Genomic DNA, 21504 nt, shown 5'->3' with positions numbered 1-21504 from the left:
TGGTTTTTGTGTTTCTTCGTGAGTTGAAATCTCGGAAACGATTTTTGGAGCGGAAACTAGATTAGGCAATCGTCAATTGGGGGCCCAATAATGAAGCCCATATAAATGGTATTGGCCCAACTAACTGGTGTTTTGGACTTTATGTTTTCTTCATAAATAAACCCAAAACCGCACAGCTCCCCAATCCTTCCCATCCTAAAACCCTAACCTTTCTCGGTCTGAGTAACAATGGGATTTTTCGACCTTAACATTCCGTACACCGATTCAACGCCGCCCAACAACGTGAATTCTTCTGCCTCCGCCAAATCAACCCGCATTAAAATCGTGATCAAAGCGATGGAGTTGGGCTACACGGGTATCGCCTACAACCGTACGATCAGGGGCGTCATGTCTGATCGCGACCGTTGCTCAATTTCTCTCCTCACTCTCTCCTCTCTCCTCAATATCGCCCCCTTTCTATCCTCGTCCGTCAAACTCCATCGCGATCTCCTCGGCGTCCCTCGCTCCTCCCCTTTCCGCCAGTACACGCGCCTCACCGTCTGCATCGACACCGCATCGCAGTCACAAGCGTTGAATTCGGGAAACCCGGTGTTGAAGACGTACGACGTCGTTGCCGTTAGGCCATTGAACCAAAATGCATTTGATCAAGCATGCGAAAAAGCTGAGGTCAGGTCCTTAATTTAATCAAATCTTAACGGATTAATGAAATTAAATATTTTTTATTTTTTGTTTTGATATAGGTGGATATAATTGCAATTGATTTCTCAGATAAGCTGCCGTTTCGATTGAAATTGCATATGGTTAAAACTGCTATTAAGGTTTGCTATTGATTTGATTTCTATATTCCTTCAATACTGAACTATTGATTTGTTTCAGTGGATAATTTTCATGGGTTTTTTTTTTTTTTTGGTCTTGCAGCGTGGGGTTTATTTTGAAATTACGTATTCTGATCTTATTGTGGATGTTCATCTAAGGAGGCAAATGATATCCAATGCTAAGGTGAGGAACTCAATAGTGTTTGCATTGTTTTTGAATGGTTTGATTTTTTATGCTATGTTCTGATAAATGTAAATTTATAGCTGATGAAATGTTGATCAACAAGGATATGAACAATTGATGAATGGTAGGAATTAAAACACTAAGTTATGGTTGTTTAGCTGGTTTTTGAAGATGCAATTTTGGTCAATTGAGTTTATTAATAAATGCATTTGAGATAATAGTGGATGTTATCAGTGTGAACTTATTATCTGAGGCATACTGTTCCAGTTGCTGGTGGATTGGACTCGAGGAAAGAATCTCATATTTTCTAGTGCTGCGCCTTCTGTATGTGAGGTTAGAGGACCAAATGATGTTGCAAACTTAGCAACTTTGCTTGGTCTCTCTATAGAACGAGCTAAAGCAGCTATTTCCAAAAATTGTAGGTATGCTAACTTGTGAAAATTTTGTAGTCTTAGGACAGTAGTTAATGTTTCATTTTGTGTGGAAATCCTTTTGTTTTTTCTTGCAGGAGTCTTCTGGCTAGTGCTTTGAGGAGAAAACACTTTTTCAAGGAGGTCATCAGGGTTGAAGCAGTGTCATCTAGTGTGCCATTTGACAGTTGGAAACCTTGGTCTGCAGACTGGCTTAACTGGGATCTCATCTCTAGTGGTGAAGGTGATTTATTGCTGGATGACATGGCAAAGTCCTTCTCTTCCTCCAGTAATGTATCAAACACTGTGAAAGCCATTGATTTTGATTCTGTTATTGACAACATGCCATCGCACGGATTCCAAGTTAAGGGTTTGATATCTGGAACTAAGGCTGCCTCCCACTCACTGGCAAAAGTTAAAAACATTTTGTCTACTACGGAGCCAGTTCAGTTACCTATTATAACTAATCAGGTGTCTGAAAAGTCTGGCAAGCTCGATTTTCCTGAAACAGAAAAGGCTTCGTTAGATGGAACACCGTCAGAGCATCTAACCTCTTTATTTGGGGATTCTCAAAAGTTATACCTGACGACTGATGGTACAAAAATTTCAACTGATTCTGAGGAAGTTGTAACTAATACAACCACAACTAAGGAAGAACCTGAGACTCATAATGGCTTGGATATAATATTTGCCTCAGTTGAAAATGAATCTGAAAGTCTGGATCTGCAATCAGAAAATTGCTTTCCTGATTATGAAAAAAATGTTATGTTACTAAATGAGAACGTGAGAATTGAGGCATCAAGCAATGAACTAAATGTTGTAATGCCCAATGAGAATGTGACATCTCAAACATCAACCATGGACATTGAACCAGATGCAGGTTGTAATGCTGCTGCTTTAGAGATTTCTCCTCCATCTAAGGATAATATTTTACCTCCTGCTCAGAACAAAGATTCTAAGAGTTCAAAAGGTTCTCGAATAGATTCACGTGAGGAGACTATTAAGGTGGATGATGTAGCAGTTGGCATGCATATAGATGTGGAACACCAGGATAATATGTCTTTGTCCTTGACTAATGTGTCTTTGCTTGAAAATTTTTCAGAAAGGATACCATTTAGGGGTACTGGAGAGGATGCAGTTATTACTGATCAAATTTCATTTCAGCAGTCTGATGAAGGGGTGAATGTTAAAGATATACCCTTGGTGACAAACCATGAAAACCAAGTAGAGTTGGTAAAGGAGGAGCGAAAGAATGCAGAAAGTGATGTCAAAATGAATGATCCAGCCTCAGTCTTAAGTGACGAGTCTTTACACGAAAATGTCCTTGAGAGAGAGCCAACCACAGTACCTGGAGATGATGGGGGTCTTGTGGGTTGGAATCCATTTCCAGAGTCCAATGCAGAGATGAAGGGTAAAGACATACCTTCAACCATAACTAATGAGATCCAAGAGCCGGCATTGGAAAGGCAAAAGCATGGAGAACACGATAGAAAAAATAATGATCTTTCATTAGGTCAGCGTATAACAGGTACTGTGTTTGTGAATATATCATTGTTCGGGAACTGAATTCTATTATCAATGATTTTAAGTTTGATGGTTTTAGGTTTCCGTGTGTTTGCATCATTCTTTTTCCCCAATCAGCCTGCTTTGCTTGTTTTATTATCTATAACTTCAAATTGTCTATCAAACGCAGGAAAACTGAGAACAAGATGGAGGAATCCTCGTCTAGCTCTTTTATTTCCTTTACGGCGTTACTTGTATCCTGTATCTTTCAAGAGGAAAGCAGCTAAAAAATCTGAGCGCAGGATGAAGATGGCATAGCTATTTTAAGTTCCTTTTGTCTTTGTCTACCGGGATATGTACATTAGCTGAGCAAAGTTTTTTATTTAACCGCACTGATCTTTATCTACATTTGGTGATTATCAGAAAAAACTCTTGCAGTTCTGCTCTGTGCCTACCAGAACCATTAACCTGTTAAAGTAATTCGAGACTCATCAGCACTCTTCCTAGCTTTTCTTGCTTCTTTTGCTTATTGCAGGCTTCAAAAAACCATCGTCAGGTACCAGACCTTGCCCACCGGCCACCATCATTATGAAGCTAGCCGAAATTTGTCCCCCGCATAGCAAAATGATGATTGCTAATGTGAAATAGTTCACAAACTGTAAGACATTAATCTTGTCATATTCATAAAATTGGAATTTGACATAGTGAATCACATGTTCGTATTTCCTCCATAATTCCATTTAATCGCTTTGAACAAGTCCTCCTTTCTAAGCTGCATCTTTAGACCTGAATTTCTAGACCTAGTTGTACTTAATCATGCTGAATGCTTTACTGAACTCGATTAAATTAATAGTCAATACAAAAGATTACTTCCAAGCCTGTAACAATGTATTGACAAAAATGATTGGCTCGTACTACGGATACTCTGGAATTTGTCTATTATAAGAAATTGGATTTGGTATCAGCGCTCGATCATAAGCAGGTTGAGCTGATCAATCAGCTACATTTTTCTACGACTTGTTATTGCTTCTGCGGATCATTCTCCTTGGCTGTTTGAGCTTTCGGCATTAAATTTAGAGCACTAAAAGACAAAAACGTTTTTCCTGAGGTTCCAAGAAGCATTTACTTGGCACTGCAATTTGTTGGCAACCATGTCATCCAGGAATGGAGATATATGACTTTTACAGAGATATTATTGTAGAAAAAAAAATGCAATAAATACATTTTATATGACGGAGTTGCACGGTACAGATATGCTTCAGAGGCTAGATTGATTGAACAAAAGGATGTCGAAATATTATTCAGACCTCTTTTTGTTGACATTTTGAAATGTTGATGTTACAAAAACAAATTAATTCCTGACTTCTTTCTCAACTCCACAAGGAGGCCAATGTCAAAAGCCAAAAAATGGGGTCAATAAATCAAAATGATTGAAATAAAAAAAAAATGCAAACAAACAAAAAAGAGGGTTCGGGCAGGTTTTTGGTCAGAATGGACCAAGGAGTTGGTCATATTGATCAACATTTAGGAAGATCTGCTGGTGGAGGCAGCAGCTTCTGATTTGGAAGTTTTCCATCCAAGACAATCCAAGCCATCTTCAAACCCCAGCTGGTGTGCACCTCCAGGTGGCAATGCATGAACCATACCCCTGCAAGCATGTGGTTCTTGTCATGATCATCAACTCAAAGCAAGCAAGTAAAATACAGGTTTATACAATTCATTTTCTTTAATTCGTTTAATGTACCTGGATTGTCTGCTAGAAAACGAATTGCCACCCAACCTCCTGATGGCACACCTACAGTGTTCCTTTCAATAGGGTCAACCAGGTTGAACTTTGCAGGGTCCTTCTTAGGATCAAAGTTGCCAAAACCCTGGCCAACAACAAAGAAATTGAAACCATGTAGATGAAGAGGGTGGCTTTCAGCTCCAAGAATGCTCGTGTCCTGCATAACCAGCTCCACGGTAGCGTTAAAAGGAAGCACTAATACCTTTGTTCCGTTGCTTACCATAGTATTGTTAGGTGTTGTGCCTGTATAGTTAAACGAAATTATTGGAGTGTTAGGAAAATCAGGGGTGTAAACGCCGTTTGATTGGGCAAAGAAATGAGCTTGGAGCAGTGCTGTAGTTGGCGTGGCAAATGATACATTATTGACTGAAGCTGCAAACTTGGTTCCATTAGGACCTTGGCAAGTTTGATTCTGCTGGCATGGGATGGTTCCAAGACCTACCGTGAAGAAAAAATGCTTATCGATCTTCTGGGGCACGTTGGCTGGAAATTGTGCACTGGCCAGGCTACGGAGTTTACTCACGAAATTTGTAGCAAAGGAAGTGTCATTTAAAGCAGGTAGAATTGGTCGAAACAAGGGCAGCATTTTAATTGAGATGCTTGAATGAAGGCTATTGGGTGGTGACTCGTATTCTAAAATGCCGGCGACAGTTGAATTGTCAAATGTTCCTTGGCCTGTGACATACGGTCTAGCAGTCATGAAGAATGTGGCACTTGGATAGCTGGGTTTGGTCTTAAGAAGCACATTTGTGGTTTGACCAGGGGCAATGAGAAGTGTTCCAGTCTCAAATGGTTTAACATAAATAGCATCAACATCAACAACAGTTAGTGAGTGGTTTGCTATGCTGAAGAACAGCTCATCGTTGAGTGCAGCGTTGATTAGACGAAGAAGGTAAGTCTTTCCAGGCTTCACCTTCAGCTTGAATGTATCTGTCAAAATTATTAGTTCCAAGTTGAATCAAATAGCTCTATTATGTGTACATTGTTTAACACAACATTTTGGCTATTTTATACCTTTGGCAGAGCAGTTATAAAGTGGTCCTGGGTGACCATTGATGGTGTAAGCATCAGAGACATTTGGACCTCCACCCGTCCGGAGGGCCTGGCTAATAACTGCCTCAGGATCTGCATTGAACCACTCTCCTGCAATTTATCATAAGGGGTTTAATTGGTCTTAGCAAAATAATTAGGTTTTTTTTTTCTTTTTCTTTTTTTGGTTTTACATAAGAGACAAAGATAAGAGAAGTAGTTACAGGTATTGAGATTCAAATCTCATACCTGCTGGATGTTATTTTTTAAGGGTGGCTATTTGAACTAATAAGTTAACCTCCAGTTCAATAATTAAGTCCTTTCAAGTTGCTTATAAATGTAGAATTTTAATTGATCAGCTGATTTATAATTCATTACCGAAGATGATGGGAACCTCCTTGTAAGGCTTAGCAAATGGGTGCGGAACACCACGCTTGGGAAGAATGACTATGGGACCATAAACAGTTGCTCTTAGCCATGATACGTGGGCGTGCCAGAAGAGAGTGCCTCTTTGGCCTACAATGGTGAAGTTGTAAACGTAGCTCTGGCCAGTTTGTATGGGACACTGAGTCACATATGCTGGCCCATCTGCCCACCCACTTCGAAGCTGTCGAATACCATGCCTATTTCAAAAACATCATCATAACTTGCAATTTAGACTTCCTCTCATTAGTTTAAGCTTATAAGATAAATTATTTAACTTGTAATATCTGCAAAATGTCATTTTCCAAAAGCAAGCTCAATACCAGTGGATGGAAATATTTTTTGACACATGGTTGACCACTTTTATCAGAAGCTGGTCACCCTCCCTTGCTACAATGCGAGGTCCCGGAAATTGTCCGTTCACTGAAACAATGCTCTTTGTATGGCACAAACGTGTCACATTATGCAACTTGATCTACAAAATGTTAATGTACACCAATTAGAAGTAATAATTAAACAAAAAATTTTTTTTCAGATACATAGAAGGTCAACAATAAAGGAAAAAATTGCAGATGTTGATATTCAAATGCCAAACTGGATAGATGTATGTTACCTCTTAAGAGTGATTGCATGAACAATTGAGCTAAACTTTGGATTTTAAAAAAAAATATTTGATTAATGGAAAAGAAATTTCTTGTGCAATAATGTTAGCCAAATACATACATCAAACTTGTAGTGCCGGGTGATCCCAAGTACAGGGTTAGGAAGTAGAAACGAAGTGAAAAATAAGAAGAAAACCAGAAATGCAGGTGTTGAAAGAAGAGAAGCGCCCATTTTTTTCTGATGTCAATAGAGTGAACTTTGAATTACTCCTTGAGTACGTATTGGCATGCAAAGGAGTACATCTATATATAGTAAGGGAAAAGGGTGTTTGGTACTTTGGCTGATTAGGTGATAGAAAGTATCTCAGTTTAAAAATGAGAAAAAACTAGAATACACAGCTTCAATGTAGACTACACTATGACCCAGACCCAGTTGTTAGAACTACTTTAGAGTGCTGTCAAAGATAATCAATTGCTCTGACCTACTTCATTTATAAGTCAAAGCTTTATCTCTTCTATTTCCCACAATGGACGTGATTTTGATCTATTTCTATATTAATATAGTAAAACCAACTTTGCTACATGCTTTCTATAGCATTTGATAGTATCATTAGCCCCAAACATCCTTTCTTTGCAGCAGCTGCTAGATATGACATTGACAGTTACCAAACATCTGTAGTAAAAAGAGGCTAATCGAGGCAAAGTTTTCGTAATGAAAAAAAAATTGCGTTGGCATGAATTATTACATGTAATTTACGTATAATACCAAATAGACGAATTGCTAGGTATTCTGGTAAAGCAAATTTCAGGGTTTACATCAAGTAGTCATTTCAGAGTTAGATCCATGATATATTTTTTTTCATTGTAATGGAGAACAGGTCATGGAGGAATAACGGGGAAACCCCTATTGCCGCAACTTTTCTACAAGAAAACAGAATAATAACTACAGAGCTTCTGTATAAAGGGATATAAACTGAAGATAGCTTGATTTAAATGAAGGTAATGTGATGTCAAATTGTCCATTGTATCGGTTACAGAAATGGACTTGTACATTCCAACCACTCTCTCTTTCTCCCACAAAAGGCAAAGATTAAAGCAAGGTCATTGAAGTATTCCTTTACAGTTTTATGGCTTAAAAAATGGAGTTGAAGTATTCCATTACTGCCTGTCCTAGACCCAAAATTGATGCCAAAATTTCAATTCATGCACCAAAGGAAAATAAAATTAAAAAAAATAAAAAAAAAAATTGAGGTGCCAGGAAGTCCAACTTTAAGTTACCAATAATATGAGAGAAAGCCACACAACAGATCTATGAAATATTTATTCAACAGAAAGCAATACAGATATAGTAAAGAACAAATGGTACATCTCCTAGGCTCTAATTCATATTCAGTGTTTTTATAAAATTTCGCAAGGCCTTGACTGAATAGAAATATAAGAAACAAATTCTAGTGGGAAATTGCAAGTAGAGCTTGTGATTGCTTCTCATAGCGGAAGTCGTTTCCCATGGAGTCATCTGCAGACCAAACAAAGATACCATGGAGTTTGTTCTGACTCTTTAGCCTATTGCAGGCAGTAAAGAAGCCGTTTTCTGGTGTCAAGCCTCCGCTCCCATCACTTATAAAGCTCACTAAAACCTGACCGCCATTATAGTTAGAGCTTTGGGTGTTAAAGTACTTCAAAAACTGAGAGACCGTTGTTCTTTTATCGTAGGCGTAAAATTGGAAGTTGACATAGTCTATGAGGTGCCCATAGCTCTTCCACAAGGCCTTGTAATGGCTTTGAACATCATCATCATCAAATGGAGCTATGGAAGCAAAAGAGATTACTCCATTCTTCTTGAGGGTTGTTATAAGTTGCCCAATGCACTCAGCGAAAGTGTCAGGATCGGCATGGAAGTGCTCGTAGTCGATATCAATTCCATCCAAGTTATACTCTTGGATGATATCTGTGAGAGAAGAAACTGCATTGGAAACCCATGAATCTACAGAGGAAGGGTCGAAGTAAGCATAGCCATCTCCCACACTGTCCCCTCCTAAGCTCAAGGCCACTTTAACATTTGAATGGCGGCTCTTGATGGAAGAAACCTGCGAAGGGCTAAGGTTATCAGAGTCCCAAAAGACATTGAACTGTCCATTTGTTGGAGAAGTAGAACCTGATGTGTTATAGTCTATGGCAAATGAGAGAATGAAGTGAAATTCAACGTTTGAATTAATGGGAACATCAGTGAATCTAACATTATTGAACTCAGCTCCTATATATTCTCGGAAGAGGTTTGAGTTTGAGTCTGCTGGAGCTGCTTGGATTGACATGTGGAAGGGGAACAAAGCTTGGAAAATGAAAAGGGCAATGAAAAGCTTAGTAAGATCCATTGGTTTTTTAACAAGTAGGTTACTGCTGTAGGCTTTTGAGTTGTATCACTCTTGTTAGAAGGTAATTATATAGATATAGCATACAAAATACTAAGGTTTGGGACATGGGGAAATTAAAAATGAAGAAATTGTTTGTTTGCCGTTGCCGTAATTATGCTTCTGGGATCTTTATCCTGCTAACTTCGAAAAAATAAGCTACTATTTTGGCTGTACACACAAATTTCGAGTAAAAATTAAGATTGAAAAAATTATAGACAAATAATAATTTTTATTTATCAAATTTGAAAATTATTATCTTTGAAAATTCTTAAAATAAAGAAAAAAAAATCTGCTTCAAAAGGATTGGAAGACTTGATATATCTTGAGCAAATGAAATTGATCTCCTTCGAAATTCACGAAAAATCCGTTTCAAGGGTCTTAATATTTTTCTCCTTCTACAAAGACTCCTAAATGTTAACTTCTAATATTATTGTTTAATATACTTTGAACTGTTACTTGTCTTCTGGCATTGTTATGCTAATGCTAGCCCATATTTAAATAATTGGAATGGAAGTTGAACATGTGACAACTTTACATACAAGTATGTAGAACAAAACAAAAACAGAATCAATTGAAATTTCTTTCCTCCCATTTTACATCACCCCTTTTCATTAAAAAAATAATATCATTGAACTTCATCGGCCTTCAAATTCGAAAGGAATGCAACTTGGTAAGAAAAAATGGATTAAAAAGCTCATGAAACAGAAGAACAAGAGGAAGAACATTAAATTGAGGAAAATGAAGATCAAGATGCTGTCATAATTTGATAGTTTAATGCAAGAAGATTTGAAAAATTATCATAAGGTAGATGAACATTGTATTTTTTATGGAAAAGGAAGCTTTTTTTTAACAAAAAAAAGGGCATAAAGCCTTAAAGAGAATATTTAAATAGCTATAATCCTACAGAAAGCAAATCCCACCGCAGGAATGGAAGTTTTTTAGGCATAAAAGATTGTTATATTATATTCATGAAACAAGATCAGCAATTGAAATTTGTTTATGGGTGATATTTTTAATGGAACATTCTCTTCCATTAAAAAAAAAAAATAGAAGTCTCCTAGATAGGGGTAAATTAATTAATTTTTTTGTACGTATATTTCTCTGATGTGATTAATATTTTATAATAAATGAAATTGTCAAAATTTAAATTCTTATCATTAAAATTAAAAATTTAACACATAAATAACAAATTATTAAGTTATTGATACTACTGATTTCTTCTTTTTCAAATGTGATCAAATTAAAAATTTAGCATTTTAATAACAAAATAAAAGATTGTTAATGTGGATATTCGCATTAAACTTGTGAAATATTATTTATTTTAATTTAAATATCTTATAATTTTATATTATAAAAGACATTTAACAAATTTATATTTAAATTTTTATTTATATATTATAACAAACTTTTAAAATCTTTCGATATAAAATTGAGATGTCACAATTATATCATTTAAATTAATTATTTTGTATGTTAATTTGCATACGGGGTGCAGTACCGTATTAATCCTAGGCAATCCATATGGCAATTAATAAAGCTAGTTGAGAGAGTTTACATTGCCCTAATCGAAGACGACTCAGTAACATAGTTAGAAGTGGAAAAATCCACATATTGAATGCGATTTGGACTGAATCTAATATATTTGGCAGTGTTACTCTGAATGTTTGTATACATAGAGAAGCATAGCAACAAAATTGAAGTAAAAAACGAAAGCCACTGGTAGCCTGCAAGGCTAAATTAATGAAGTCAAAGATAAACAATCAAGGAGCCGAAATACAAGCAGTAGGGAAAATCCAAAATCAAGAAAATCTCACAAGCAATACTATTTGTTAGCAGTAGATTTTGTAAAGGAGATCAAGATTCCAAAGCAGGTGGAGCAGACCAATTCAGATGATCAAGTCACTAGCTAGAGCCATGGTTCTGCCCACATGACCTGATCTTCTTATTCACTGATCTCACTGAACCGTACACCAGCACCAACATAAATGACCTTCTGTCAGTGTGGTTTGAGCCAATCTGACCCATGAATTCCAGCCTTGATGGACCCAGCTCAACCATAAAACTATGTGTTAATTGCTTTCTTTAATTACATTTCTTGGGTTAAGTAGCTTGATACAATTCTTAGTTTATGTTTACGTGGTCTTACTCCTTTGCTTTGCTCATAGCATGCTACTAACAAAAAATCTTCGCTTGATTTGTCAATTGAACGACCAATCTTGATAGATTCAAATATTCAATTTTAAGCAAATACACATCTTCATTGGTAAATTCGGATGGTATATATAAATGACCTAAATTAATGGATATTCATCGAAAATTATACTAGTATTATGAGAAAGATCATAACTCCAATTTTGGGGCTGTTTCTCACCAAATTAACTGCTTTTTTATCATGATGTGGCTAGTGGTTCAGATTATGGCTGCAATATCATCCCAGGAAATCACTTTTGCCAAAGGAATATATGTTGGAAATTGGAATAACGGAAGAATAACCGGAGAAGGAATCATGTTCTCTTTCAAATGCAAAATCTCAGAGAAAAAGAAAGGGTAAGGGTTAGTTGTGAACAACCGAATAAAGAAGTGTAGTAAAGCGTATGCAGCAAACACATCTGTTCCACTTCACAGAATGACATGTAACAACCCTTGTTTTGCTGCATTTCTCTACTTTTGCAGAAAGGAGAAAAATATAAGACTTTGACATATTCCTTTTACAAAAAAATAAATGCATGAACTAACTAAAATAATCTTTAATATTCTTGCACGTGCATGGATATGATTTCAGAATAAGTCAAAGCCTTGTATTCTATACTCAGGCTCATTAGAGTAAAGCAATTAGCTTTAGCATAAGATTATTGTTCTAATCTTTCCTTCTTAACTCTCTATTCTTTGATTATTTAAGATTAATGTTTCAAGATTTTAGTATAACTATCAAAAGCTTTACCAATTAAATTAGTTGGCATTTTCAAAATAATTATGAATCTTCATACTTATTCTTGATAGATTATATCGGGACCAATATTTTGGACATTTTTATTTTAAAATGTATAGGCATTAATAATGACAAAATTAATTAGGTCAAAACATTTTTTTTCTTTTATTTTCTGCCATGTGCTACAATAAGTAATTCTCTCTAACAAAAAAAATCAATTGAAGAGAATTAAATTAAGATGTCAACTAGACATTAACTCAAATAAAATGAATGATAATCAAACTTTTAAAATTATGAATTCAAAAGAATTTAAGTATATAATATCTTTCTTAGATAGTAATGGTGTTTGATACACTTATTCTTTCAATTTGTAGATTTTTTTTTTCTTTCATTTTCAAAAATATTAAGTTATCTATCTCATTCAAGGTATGTTTATATACATCTTATATCCATGTGTTTGCCTGAATTCTATCATCCACTTGAGTATTGATGTATAGTATGAAGGCTATTATAAAGTCATATTAAAAAAAAAAGAAATTATGTTGCCTGATTTAAATAAAAACGATATATATTAATGTAAAGTAATTGTTTTATATACTTTTTTTATTTTCATTCATACTATAATATTATAGAAAAATAATAAAAATATGATAATAATAGATATAACAATGAAAAATTTGTTGCATTTAAAGAATTTTTTTTATAGTTACACTGAATAGAGGGGGATTTTTAAAATTTTTTGTGTGTTAAATGTAAATGTTATCGCCAAACTATTCAAATTTAGTTAGACAATTATGCCTCAAATGACCATAGTTAACCTTAACTAAACTTGAAAATAAAGTTATAAAATTAACCTAAAAATAATATACTTAGGAAATTCATGTTCAATATTTTAATAAATTTATATTTGATCTATTATCAATATATAAATTTCATATATTATCAATAAATAAGATGATGTCATTTCGTTAATAAATAAATATCAATCATTAAAATAAATATATAAAAAATTAATATATTTTTAAAAAATTTACTCATTAATAAAGTAAAATAATCCGATTCATTAACAATATATCAAATATAAATTTTATTTTAATTTAGTAATAAAGTAATGTTAACTAACTTTAAAGAGTGCTTAGATATTTAAATTTATTTGAAATGAATGTTTGTAATAGTACTAAGCTTCCAGTAATCTTCTTATCACCGGATCAGAAAAAGGCATCACCAGTAAGCTTCCAGTGCAATTAATATTTATTGGAAATTTTACCTAATATAAATATGTTGCTTATCTTGTTTAACAATTAATACTACCAAATTTAATTGACAAAGGCAACTCTTTTTCGAAAAGGAGACAAAGAAAAAAAAAAATAGTGGGCAATATTGGGAGTCTTTATCATGTAAAAACAAGCCAAACTAATAATTAATTCAAAGACCTAAAAGACTTTAAAAATAAAAACTACTCTCCTCCATAGCTTTGATTGCTTGGTACTTTCATGCATGAAAAGGTTAAATTAGGTAGGAAAATTCTTACTTTGCTTTGGGATCAAACCCAAGAAAGAAAGGAAAAATATAAAGAAACATCTTTTTAGCGATGTTAGTGGATTTAAAATTTTTTTAGGGTGTTCATTTATAACATATATAAATTTTTTATGAATTTATTAATTTTATTGATAAAAATAATATTTTTTATTTTTATTTTTGGGAGTGTTAAGCAGTTTAGGAAAAGTTTTGAAGGGTGCTTAAATTTTTTTTTTCAATTTTTAATATTTGAGGAGTGTTTATATATACTTTTTGACAAAAAGTGGATCCAACCCTATTTAAGGATTTTATATTTCAATAAGACCACTTTCTTTTTTTTTTATTATTAAATAACAAGTTTCAAAATTATCTCAATTAATCTATAAACTATTAATTTAATAATATTGAAATCAATTTTAAAACTTAAAGTGTCAAATTCATATCCCAAAATGCCAAAAAAAAAAAATCTTAATTTGCTTGCAAAATAAATCATGTGAACCAATTAAAATGAATTAATCAAAATGATGATAAACATATTTTAGTGAAATTTTAAGGAACAAAATCTTATTATTTTACATAATTTTAATTTGGAAGAGTTTTTGGGATATTCTTTTTTAACATATTTAATGAATTTCACATGAAAAAAATTACTTATCTCTTTTCAAAATTTAAATTTTAAAATTCAAAATTTTTTTATTTGATAATTAAAAAATTCCCTGAAAATAAAAATAATTTAAAATTACTATAAGACAAAATTAGTTATTGAAATCCAAATTTCTTCGTATTACAAACAAAACAAATACTAATAAATTATTATCATGATTAATTAATTTTAAAAAAAATCTTCGAATGGGGCCCATTGGTTAAAGTGGATCCCAACTAATTGGCTCTCCCTCTCCCAATCTTAATCACACAAAAAAAAAAAAACAAAAAACAAAACTTTGATTAATCACTACTTTAACTTTAAGAAACGCTCCCAAATTTAAGAGAGGGGGTAATCTCGTAATATTTAGAAAAGTGAGTGGCAGTTCTATGAAGCCCCAATATCTTTTTTTTTTTTTCAAATTTTTTCAAAATGCCTTTATTATAGCCTCTTGTAACGGTCGGATATTACGATGTATGGTGCTCTTTTAACGCCGTTAACCTAACCTTCCCCAGCGGCCCAACCTCGTTGCCGTCCATATTAACGCCGTAAATGTCAAAATCCAGAGCTCCAGGCTCTCTCTCTTCCTTCCCGAGCTCTCTCTCACTTGTTTATTTTAAAAAGAGGTATAAAAAATCGTCGCCATAAAACTCTCAGCTTCTTCTTCTTCTTCTTCTTCTTCTTCTCTCTCTGGAATCGTTGCCATTTGAATTTCCTCTCAACTCGCGGCATTTTTTCATCGTAAGTTTTCACTTAAGAATTCTCGTCGCCGATTCTTTTTTTTGGGAAAAATTTAAGTTGGTTGATTCCGATCCAAATCTAAAAATTTCAATCGCATTTTTCTTCTTGATTTTAAATTTTCATTTTTTTTACACTGAAGAAGTAATTTTTTCCCTTCCAAATCTAATGTATGAAATTAACATTTTTGTTTTTCCTTTTTATTCAAAGTTTCTTACTGTATTTATCAAAATCATGATCTTGTGTAACTGAATAACTGATTCATCAGTGTCGAGTCAACTCACTGAATTTCAGCTTTTCTTCAATGTACTAAAACGTTTTTAGATTCATTAAAGAAACGTACTTGTCTCCAAATCTTGAAGTAATACTACGTCATTTTCACTGAATCCGAGTTGGCTCAGTATGGTTACAAAGTGCTTTGAATCGCAGATTAAAGCTCTCTACAATGGAATCTTCACAGCAGCAAAGAAGAGGAGGATTGGTATCGCTATCTCCATCACAAACTCCACGTTCAAGCGATAAACCGGTGAGAGATCTGCGATCAGGCGATTCCAATCCAAGTTCTAAACATGATAAAGATAAAGGAGTTAACGTACAGGTTATTTTACGTTGCAGGTCAGCTTTTTCTTCCTTTTTTTTAATTTGTTTCTTTTCAATTATATTTAATTAAATGACTTAGATTAATAATAATAACAATTTTAATTTTTTTAGGCCGTTGAGTGAAGATGAAACGAGAATACATACTCCGATGGTGATATCGTGTAATGAAAGTAGAAGAGAAGTTTGTGCTGTACAGAATATTGCTAATAAGCAAATTGATAGGACCTTTCTTTTTGACAAGGTTTCATTTTTATTATCATTTGATATTTTATCATTTTATGGTGGAGGTCAAATTTTATGTTTTTTTTTTTTTTTTGGTAAAAGAGTGAAAAAAATTAAATTAAAATTCAATAATTTATTTATAATCAATTAAATTTTCGAACATTTATTTTCATCAATTAAACTCTTATTAAAAAAAAATGATTAACTATTTATATCTAATTGAGAGTTTAATTGAATGAAAGTATATGTATAAAAATTTAATTGGATGAAAATAAATATTTAAAGACTCAATTGATTTGAAATAGAAGATTCAAAACTTGATTGGTTGTCATAAAATGTCAGGTATTTAAATGATTATTAAATTTTTGTTCAAAGTTTTTTTTTTTTATTACCCTTATACTTTTTTTTTTTTTAGTTGTATTTGAAAGGTAGATATCTAGATTGATGATTTATAATGTTGGCGATTGGTCTTTTTTAGGTCTTTGGTTCATTGTCTCAGCAGAAGGAGTTATTTGATCTAGCTGTGTCTCCAATTGTGAATGAAGTTCTTGAGGGTTACAATTGCACTATCTTTGCATATGGTCAGACGGGAACTGGGAAGACATACACAATGGAGGGAGGGGCAAGGAAAAAGGTTTACTTTTGCTCTTCTGTTTTATCCAAAAATTTTGAATTCATTTATGAATTTCATGTTCTTTTAAGTGAACTTTTGGTTTATGCAGAATGGAGAATTTCCAAGTGATGCTGGGGTTATCCCAAGAGCCGTTAAACAAATTTTTTATATTTTAGAAGCTCAGAATGCTGAATATAGTATGAAAGTTACGTTTCTAGAGCTTTACAATGAGGAAATAACAGATCTTTTGGCATCAGAGGAAACTATGAAGTTCGTTGATGATAAATCTAAGAAACCCATTGCTCTTATGGAAGATGGAAAAGGAGGAGTTTTCGTCAGAGGCTTGGAGGAAGAGATAGTAACAACTGCTAATGAAATTTACAAAATCTTGGAAAAAGGTTCTGCTAAAAGGCGTACTGCTGAGACTCTACTTAACAAACAAAGTAGTCGTTCTCATTCCATATTTTCTATTACAATCCACATTAAGGAGTGTACTCCAGAGGGGGAAGAGATGATTAAATGCGGAAAGCTAAATCTTGTTGACCTTGCTGGTTCTGAGAATATTTCACGTTCAGGTGCAAGAGAGGTATTGCATCACCACCCTGAGTGTATAATTTCTTTAGCAAATATGAGGGAAGGCTGAAGAGTGGATGTCCATGCTATGAGTCTTATGCAACAGTCAAATGAAAACGTTCCCAATGTTTCACTCTTCTTAAAAGACTGATTTGATGCTGTCCATGTTAGGATATTTGAACCTTTTAAGTATTGATCCCAAGTAAATTGACTATTACAGGGCAGAGCAAGGGAAGCTGGAGAGATTAATAAAAGCTTGCTCACTCTTGGTCGTGTTATCAATGCTCTCGTTGAGCACTCGGGTCATGTTCCATATAGGTATGAATTAACAGAGGAAAATTTCTCATTAGCATCTTGTTTGTGTCTGGGATAAGGTTTATATAATATAAATTTGCAAATGGCAGAGATAGCAAACTAACAAGGCTGTTGAGGGATTCCTTGGGAGGGAAAACAAAAACATGTATAATTGCCACAATATCACCATCTATCCATTGTCTGGAAGAAACACTCAGCACTCTAGATTATGCACATCGTGCCAAGAATATCAAGAACAAACCAGAGGTCAGTGGATTAGTTATCAGGATCAGCTTTTTGAGCTTTTTATTGCTAAATTCTCTCACATTATGGCGCCGAATTATGTCCCATTTCTCAAGTATACAAAGTTGAATTATTTTTTCTCTTTGCAACATGCTGAAATAATTTGAATTTATTACTATTACAGATTAACCAGAAGATGATGAAATCTGCTTTAATAAAAGATTTATATTCTGAAATTGATCGGCTGAAGCAAGGTAGTTGACTATTCCCTCAATTGTTTGGCAAGAAAACTTAATTACCTCATGGATTGGTTCTTATATGTGATTCTTTTTGCTTCCTTTTTCTATGCTTAATTAGAGGTGTACGCTGCAAGAGAAAAAAATGGAATTTATATTCCACGAGATCGTTATCTCCATGAAGAAGCAGAGAAGAAGGTTGGATTCTAACCATATGATTGAATGGTAGAATTATTTGTCCCAAGTTTCTTGGTGGATTGAATTTATTGGTATTACTAATAAGTATTAACTTTTACTTCAGGCTATGGCTGAAAAAATAGAGCGCATGGAACTTGAGTCAGAATCTAAGGAGAAAGTACATTTCATCAAAATCTCAACCTTTAGCTCTCTCTGATTAGCATTTAGTGGTCAAGCAAATTATTCTTTCTTTACTTTTGTGCAGCAAATTACAGAGCTTCAGGAACAGTACAATTCACAGCAACTGTTGACCGCAGATTTAAGTGAGAAACTTGAAAAGACAGAGGTATTACAGTTTTGGATGGTCAACTTACAAATGTCATATTAGCTCTTTTCTTGTATTATACTGTGACAGAACTGAACTCTTTTTTTTTTTTTTTTCAGAAAAAACTGGAGGAAACTGAAAATACATTGTTTGATCTTGAAGATAAACATAGACAAGCAAATGCAACTATTAAAGAAAAGGAATTTTTAATATCTAGTCTCCTTAAATCTGGTGAGTTGAAGGAACTTTGGCACCCTTTTCTGCTTTGGACATATTTCCTTTTTATTTTCTCCATTAATGGTTGTTTGTTACTTTTTCATCCGTTACAAGGTCAGGTTTCATGAGATGTACATGCCCATTTCAGATAATAAATAATGTATATAAATCTCTCTGGTTTTATTTTCTCTAGTTTGAACTCAAGCCTGTTTATGGAATATGTTTCTGATATTAAATATGCCCATTGCTAATTTTTCAGAGAAAGCACTTGTTGAGCGTGCTTTTGAACTCCGAGCAGAGCTTGAAAACGCCGCATCTGATGTCTCAGATTTGTCTGCCAAGATCGGTTAGTATCCTTCAGAGCGCACTTTGCTTTTAACATGGTTTTTTCTCTAAAAGTAATAGTTTCTTTTCTGAATGCTGTTTGGTTTTCAGAAAGGAAGGATAAAATTGAGGATGGAAACAGAGCACTTATCCAAAAGTTCCAGTCCCAGTTGACCCATCAGCTTGAGATCTTGCATAAGACTGCGGCAGCTTCTATGACTCAACAAGAGCAGCAACTGAAAGACATGGAGGAAGATATGCAGTCCTTTGTGTCAACCAAGTCAGAGGTATGGATTCAACATCACATTTGAACATATTCTGGGACTTGATTGATAGTCTCTAATATCTTATCCTTTCTATAACTGAAGGCTACTGAAGAACTTCGAGGAAGGTTAGGGAAGTTGAAGAATACTTACGGTTCAGGTATCAAAGCTTTGGATAATATAGCCACGAAGCTTGATGGAAATTCCAAGTCAACTTTTGGTGATCTATCTTCTGAAGTTTCTAAGCACTCACATGACCTGGAAGATGTAAGCAGCATTCAAATAGCCAGTTTTTAACTGGACCTTCTTTTTCTACTTCTTCTGCTTATAAAGTTATTTATATGGTTCAGCTCTTCAAAGGAATTGCTTCCGAGGCTGATGCATTACTTAATGACCTTCAAAGTAGTCTTTGCAAGCAAGAGGAGAAGCTAACTGCATTTGCACAACAACAGCGTGAGGTTTGTAATTTATTGCTTTGTGTCTTCGCTAACCTGTAATTGAAATGTGTTGATGGTAGACTCACTTCTTTCTATTTCGTATACAGGCACATTCCAGGGCAGTAGACAATGCAAGATCAATTTCTAAAATTACAGTGAATTTCTTTGAGACTTTAGACATGCATTCATCCAAGCTGATTAAAATCATGGAAGAAGCACAAACAGTAAATGACAACAATTTGTCTGAATTTGAAAAGAAGTTTGAGGTGGTTATTGTCTTAATTCAGATAGATTTGCTTTTGTTAAAGTCTGTTACAGTTAAATTTAATAAATTCTATTACACATGTAGGAATGTGCCGCTAACGAAGAGAAGCAATTGCTGCAAAAGGTGGCAGAGCTGCTTGCAGGTTCAAGTGCCAGGAAGAAAAAACTGGTATCTATTTACATTCTCATGGCCTGTGTGTTCTTAATCTGTGCTTGATAACGAATTTGGAAATAAATTCTTGCACTTTTTTTTTCCTTTAGGTCCAAATGGCAGTTCATGATCTCCGGGAGAATGCATCCAGCAAAACCAGTGAACTTCAGAAAGAAATGTCTACCATGCAAGAGTCCACTTCTGTTGTTAAAACAGAATGGAACATTCACATGGAAAACACAGAATCCCACTATCTTGAAGGTACTTCTGCTGTAGACAGTGGAAAAAAAGACATGGAAGAGGTTCTTCAGAACTGGTATGGGTTGTTTTCCCTGGCATCAGTTTTCTGTTTTTTAGTTTTTTAGTATGCACTGAGCCTTCTACACAATTCCTCTGCAGTTTGAAGAAAGCAAAAATGAGTGCTCAGCAATGGAGGAATGCTCAAGAATCCCTTCTCAGCGTAGAAAAGAGAAATGTCGATTCTGTTGATTCCATTGTTAGGTATGCTACTTCCTCAAAAGTGTTCTAGAAATTTTCAGATCTAGATCACTGATCTTCTTCTCTTTATCCAATTAGGGGAGGGATGGAAGCCAATCAGATCCTCCGTGAACAATTTTCTTCTGCTGTGTCCACTGCTCTTGAAGATATAGACACTGCAAACAACAGTTGCCTAACATCCATTGATCGTAAGTATCTAGATTCGCAATAACAAATGAATATCAGATATGCAATAAACTGATCAACAAAAAACTGGCAGATTCATTACAACTTGACCATGATGCTTGTGGGAACATGAATTCCATGATCCTTCCTTCTTGTGAAGATTTGAGGGAACTGAAGGGCGATCACTACCACAAGATTGTAGAAATTACAGAGATTGCGGGGAAATGTCTCGAGGATGAATACATGGTAAGACTGTAACTTGTGCTTTTATTTTTGTGTCTCATACAGAAATCAGCAACTATTGAATGCCTGAGATTTTAACAAATCATCAACCCTTTTGAACTCACAGGTGGACAAGCCGTCTTGTTCTACACCAAGGAAGAGGACATTCAACCTTCCCAGTGTGTCATCCATTGAGGAACTAAAAACTCCTCCTTTTGAGGAATTATTGAATTTATTTTGGGAAGCAAAATCTGCCAAACTAGCGAACGGAGATGTAAAACACTTTTTGGCGGTACATGAAGCAGTAGCCCAATCATTGAAAGACTCCAGAGTTCCTCTCACTGCTATAAACTAAAAGTGACGGGAAAGGAAAATAGAGTAAAAATAGAAATGGTGTGTGAAGAATCAGAATACTGGCTGAACATCAACTCTCTCATTCCTGTCTTTTGTATTCATTAATTGCTTGTTTAAAGAATTTCCACTGGATGCAGAAATTCTCAAATATATACTAAACCAGATTTTTTTTTTTTTTTTGGCTTTTACCTGTCTTTACATGTTCCAATTTGTGGTTAATGGGGGTTTTATAAATTTAAAAAGAAATTTGGTCACTTTTTAAAAGAAAATATCTTTTTTTCTCAAAGCAAAATTTGTATTTTTCAAATCCGATTTTTTTTTTTTGGGAAATAAAAG

General features: G+C 34.3%; 4 protein-coding genes across 4 annotated transcripts; 2 read left to right on the top strand and 2 right to left on the bottom strand.

Moving 5' to 3' along the window:
- The first annotated feature begins 182 nt into the window (after positions 1-182).
- Positions 183-3683, top strand: GAF1 (Polymerase/histidinol phosphatase-like protein). The gene is made up of 6 exons (XM_022899965.2): positions 183-666; positions 741-818; positions 919-999; positions 1267-1421; positions 1508-2937; positions 3103-3683. The coding sequence occupies exons 1-6, from the start codon at positions 229-231 to the stop codon at positions 3228-3230; spliced, it is 2310 nt and encodes a 769-aa protein (XP_022755700.1). The 5' UTR covers positions 183-228; the 3' UTR covers positions 3231-3683.
- Positions 3684-4109: 426 nt separating this feature from the next.
- LOC111303590 (laccase-17-like) lies at positions 4110-7033 on the bottom strand. Its single transcript, XM_022899966.2, has 6 exons — positions 6874-7033; positions 6474-6625; positions 6106-6350; positions 5713-5841; positions 4657-5628; positions 4110-4560 (listed from the first exon to the last, which is right to left on the bottom strand). The coding sequence occupies exons 1-6, from the start codon at positions 6982-6984 to the stop codon at positions 4430-4432; spliced, it is 1740 nt and encodes a 579-aa protein (XP_022755701.2). The 5' UTR covers positions 6985-7033; the 3' UTR covers positions 4110-4429.
- A 603-nt stretch (positions 7034-7636) lies between these two features.
- LOC111304311 (chitinase 2-like) lies at positions 7637-9261 on the bottom strand. Its single transcript, XM_022900851.2, has one exon. It carries the CDS (start codon positions 9122-9124, stop codon positions 8201-8203), a length of 924 nt encoding a protein of 307 aa, XP_022756586.2. The 5' UTR covers positions 9125-9261; the 3' UTR covers positions 7637-8200.
- A 5506-nt stretch (positions 9262-14767) lies between these two features.
- Positions 14768-21343, top strand: LOC111303587 (kinesin-like protein KIN-5D). Its single transcript, XM_089742584.1, has 23 exons — positions 14768-14994; positions 15421-15606; positions 15703-15832; positions 16292-16447; positions 16536-17012; positions 17220-17317; positions 17404-17560; positions 17721-17790; positions 17894-17970; positions 18074-18127; positions 18215-18295; positions 18394-18505; positions 18750-18836; positions 18926-19101; positions 19183-19344; positions 19428-19535; positions 19622-19780; positions 19864-19947; positions 20040-20245; positions 20329-20430; positions 20506-20615; positions 20687-20838; positions 20942-21343. Exons 2-23 carry the CDS (start codon positions 15437-15439, stop codon positions 21167-21169), a joined length of 3156 nt encoding a protein of 1051 aa, XP_089598710.1. The 5' UTR covers positions 14768-14994; positions 15421-15436; the 3' UTR covers positions 21170-21343.
- Positions 21344-21504: the final 161 nt, after the last annotated feature.

This window comes from Durio zibethinus, chromosome 13 (assembly GCF_047325235.1).
Source record: "Durio zibethinus cultivar Kanyao isolate XHJ-2024 chromosome 13, ASM4732523v1, whole genome shotgun sequence".
In the NCBI taxonomy this organism is placed as follows: domain Eukaryota; kingdom Viridiplantae; phylum Streptophyta; class Magnoliopsida; order Malvales; family Malvaceae; genus Durio; species Durio zibethinus.
Note: the sequence above shows the minus strand (reverse complement) of the source record. Positions and strands in the feature narration are given on the sequence as shown.

Excerpts from the sequence above, each read along its gene's own strand:
- GAF1 (XM_022899965.2), top strand. The coding sequence starts at position 229 with ATGGGATTTTTCGACCTTAACATTCCGTACACCGATTCAACGCCGCCC. Across the intron at positions 1,422-1,507 it reads GCTATTTCCAAAAATTGTAG|GAGTCTTCTGGCTAGTGCTT; the intron begins GTATGCTAACTT and ends TTTTTCTTGCAG. Across the intron at positions 2,938-3,102 it reads ATTAGGTCAGCGTATAACAG|GAAAACTGAGAACAAGATGG; the intron begins GTACTGTGTTTG and ends TATCAAACGCAG.
- LOC111303590 (XM_022899966.2), bottom strand. The coding sequence starts at position 6,984 with ATGGGCGCTTCTCTTCTTTCAACACCTGCATTTCTGGTTTTCTTCTTA. Across the intron at positions 5,629-5,712 it reads TTATAACTGCTCTGCCAAAG|ATACATTCAAGCTGAAGGTG; the intron begins GTATAAAATAGC and ends TAATTTTGACAG. Across the intron at positions 4,561-4,656 it reads TTTTCTAGCAGACAATCCAG|GGGTATGGTTCATGCATTGC; the intron begins GTACATTAAACG and ends ACATGCTTGCAG.
- LOC111304311 (XM_022900851.2), bottom strand. The coding sequence starts at position 9,124 with ATGGATCTTACTAAGCTTTTCATTGCCCTTTTCATTTTCCAAGCTTTG.
- LOC111303587 (XM_089742584.1), top strand. The coding sequence starts at position 15,437 with ATGGAATCTTCACAGCAGCAAAGAAGAGGAGGATTGGTATCGCTATCT. Across the intron at positions 16,448-16,535 it reads AGGGAGGGGCAAGGAAAAAG|AATGGAGAATTTCCAAGTGA; the intron begins GTTTACTTTTGC and ends TGGTTTATGCAG. Across the intron at positions 18,128-18,214 it reads AGTCAGAATCTAAGGAGAAA|CAAATTACAGAGCTTCAGGA; the intron begins GTACATTTCATC and ends ACTTTTGTGCAG.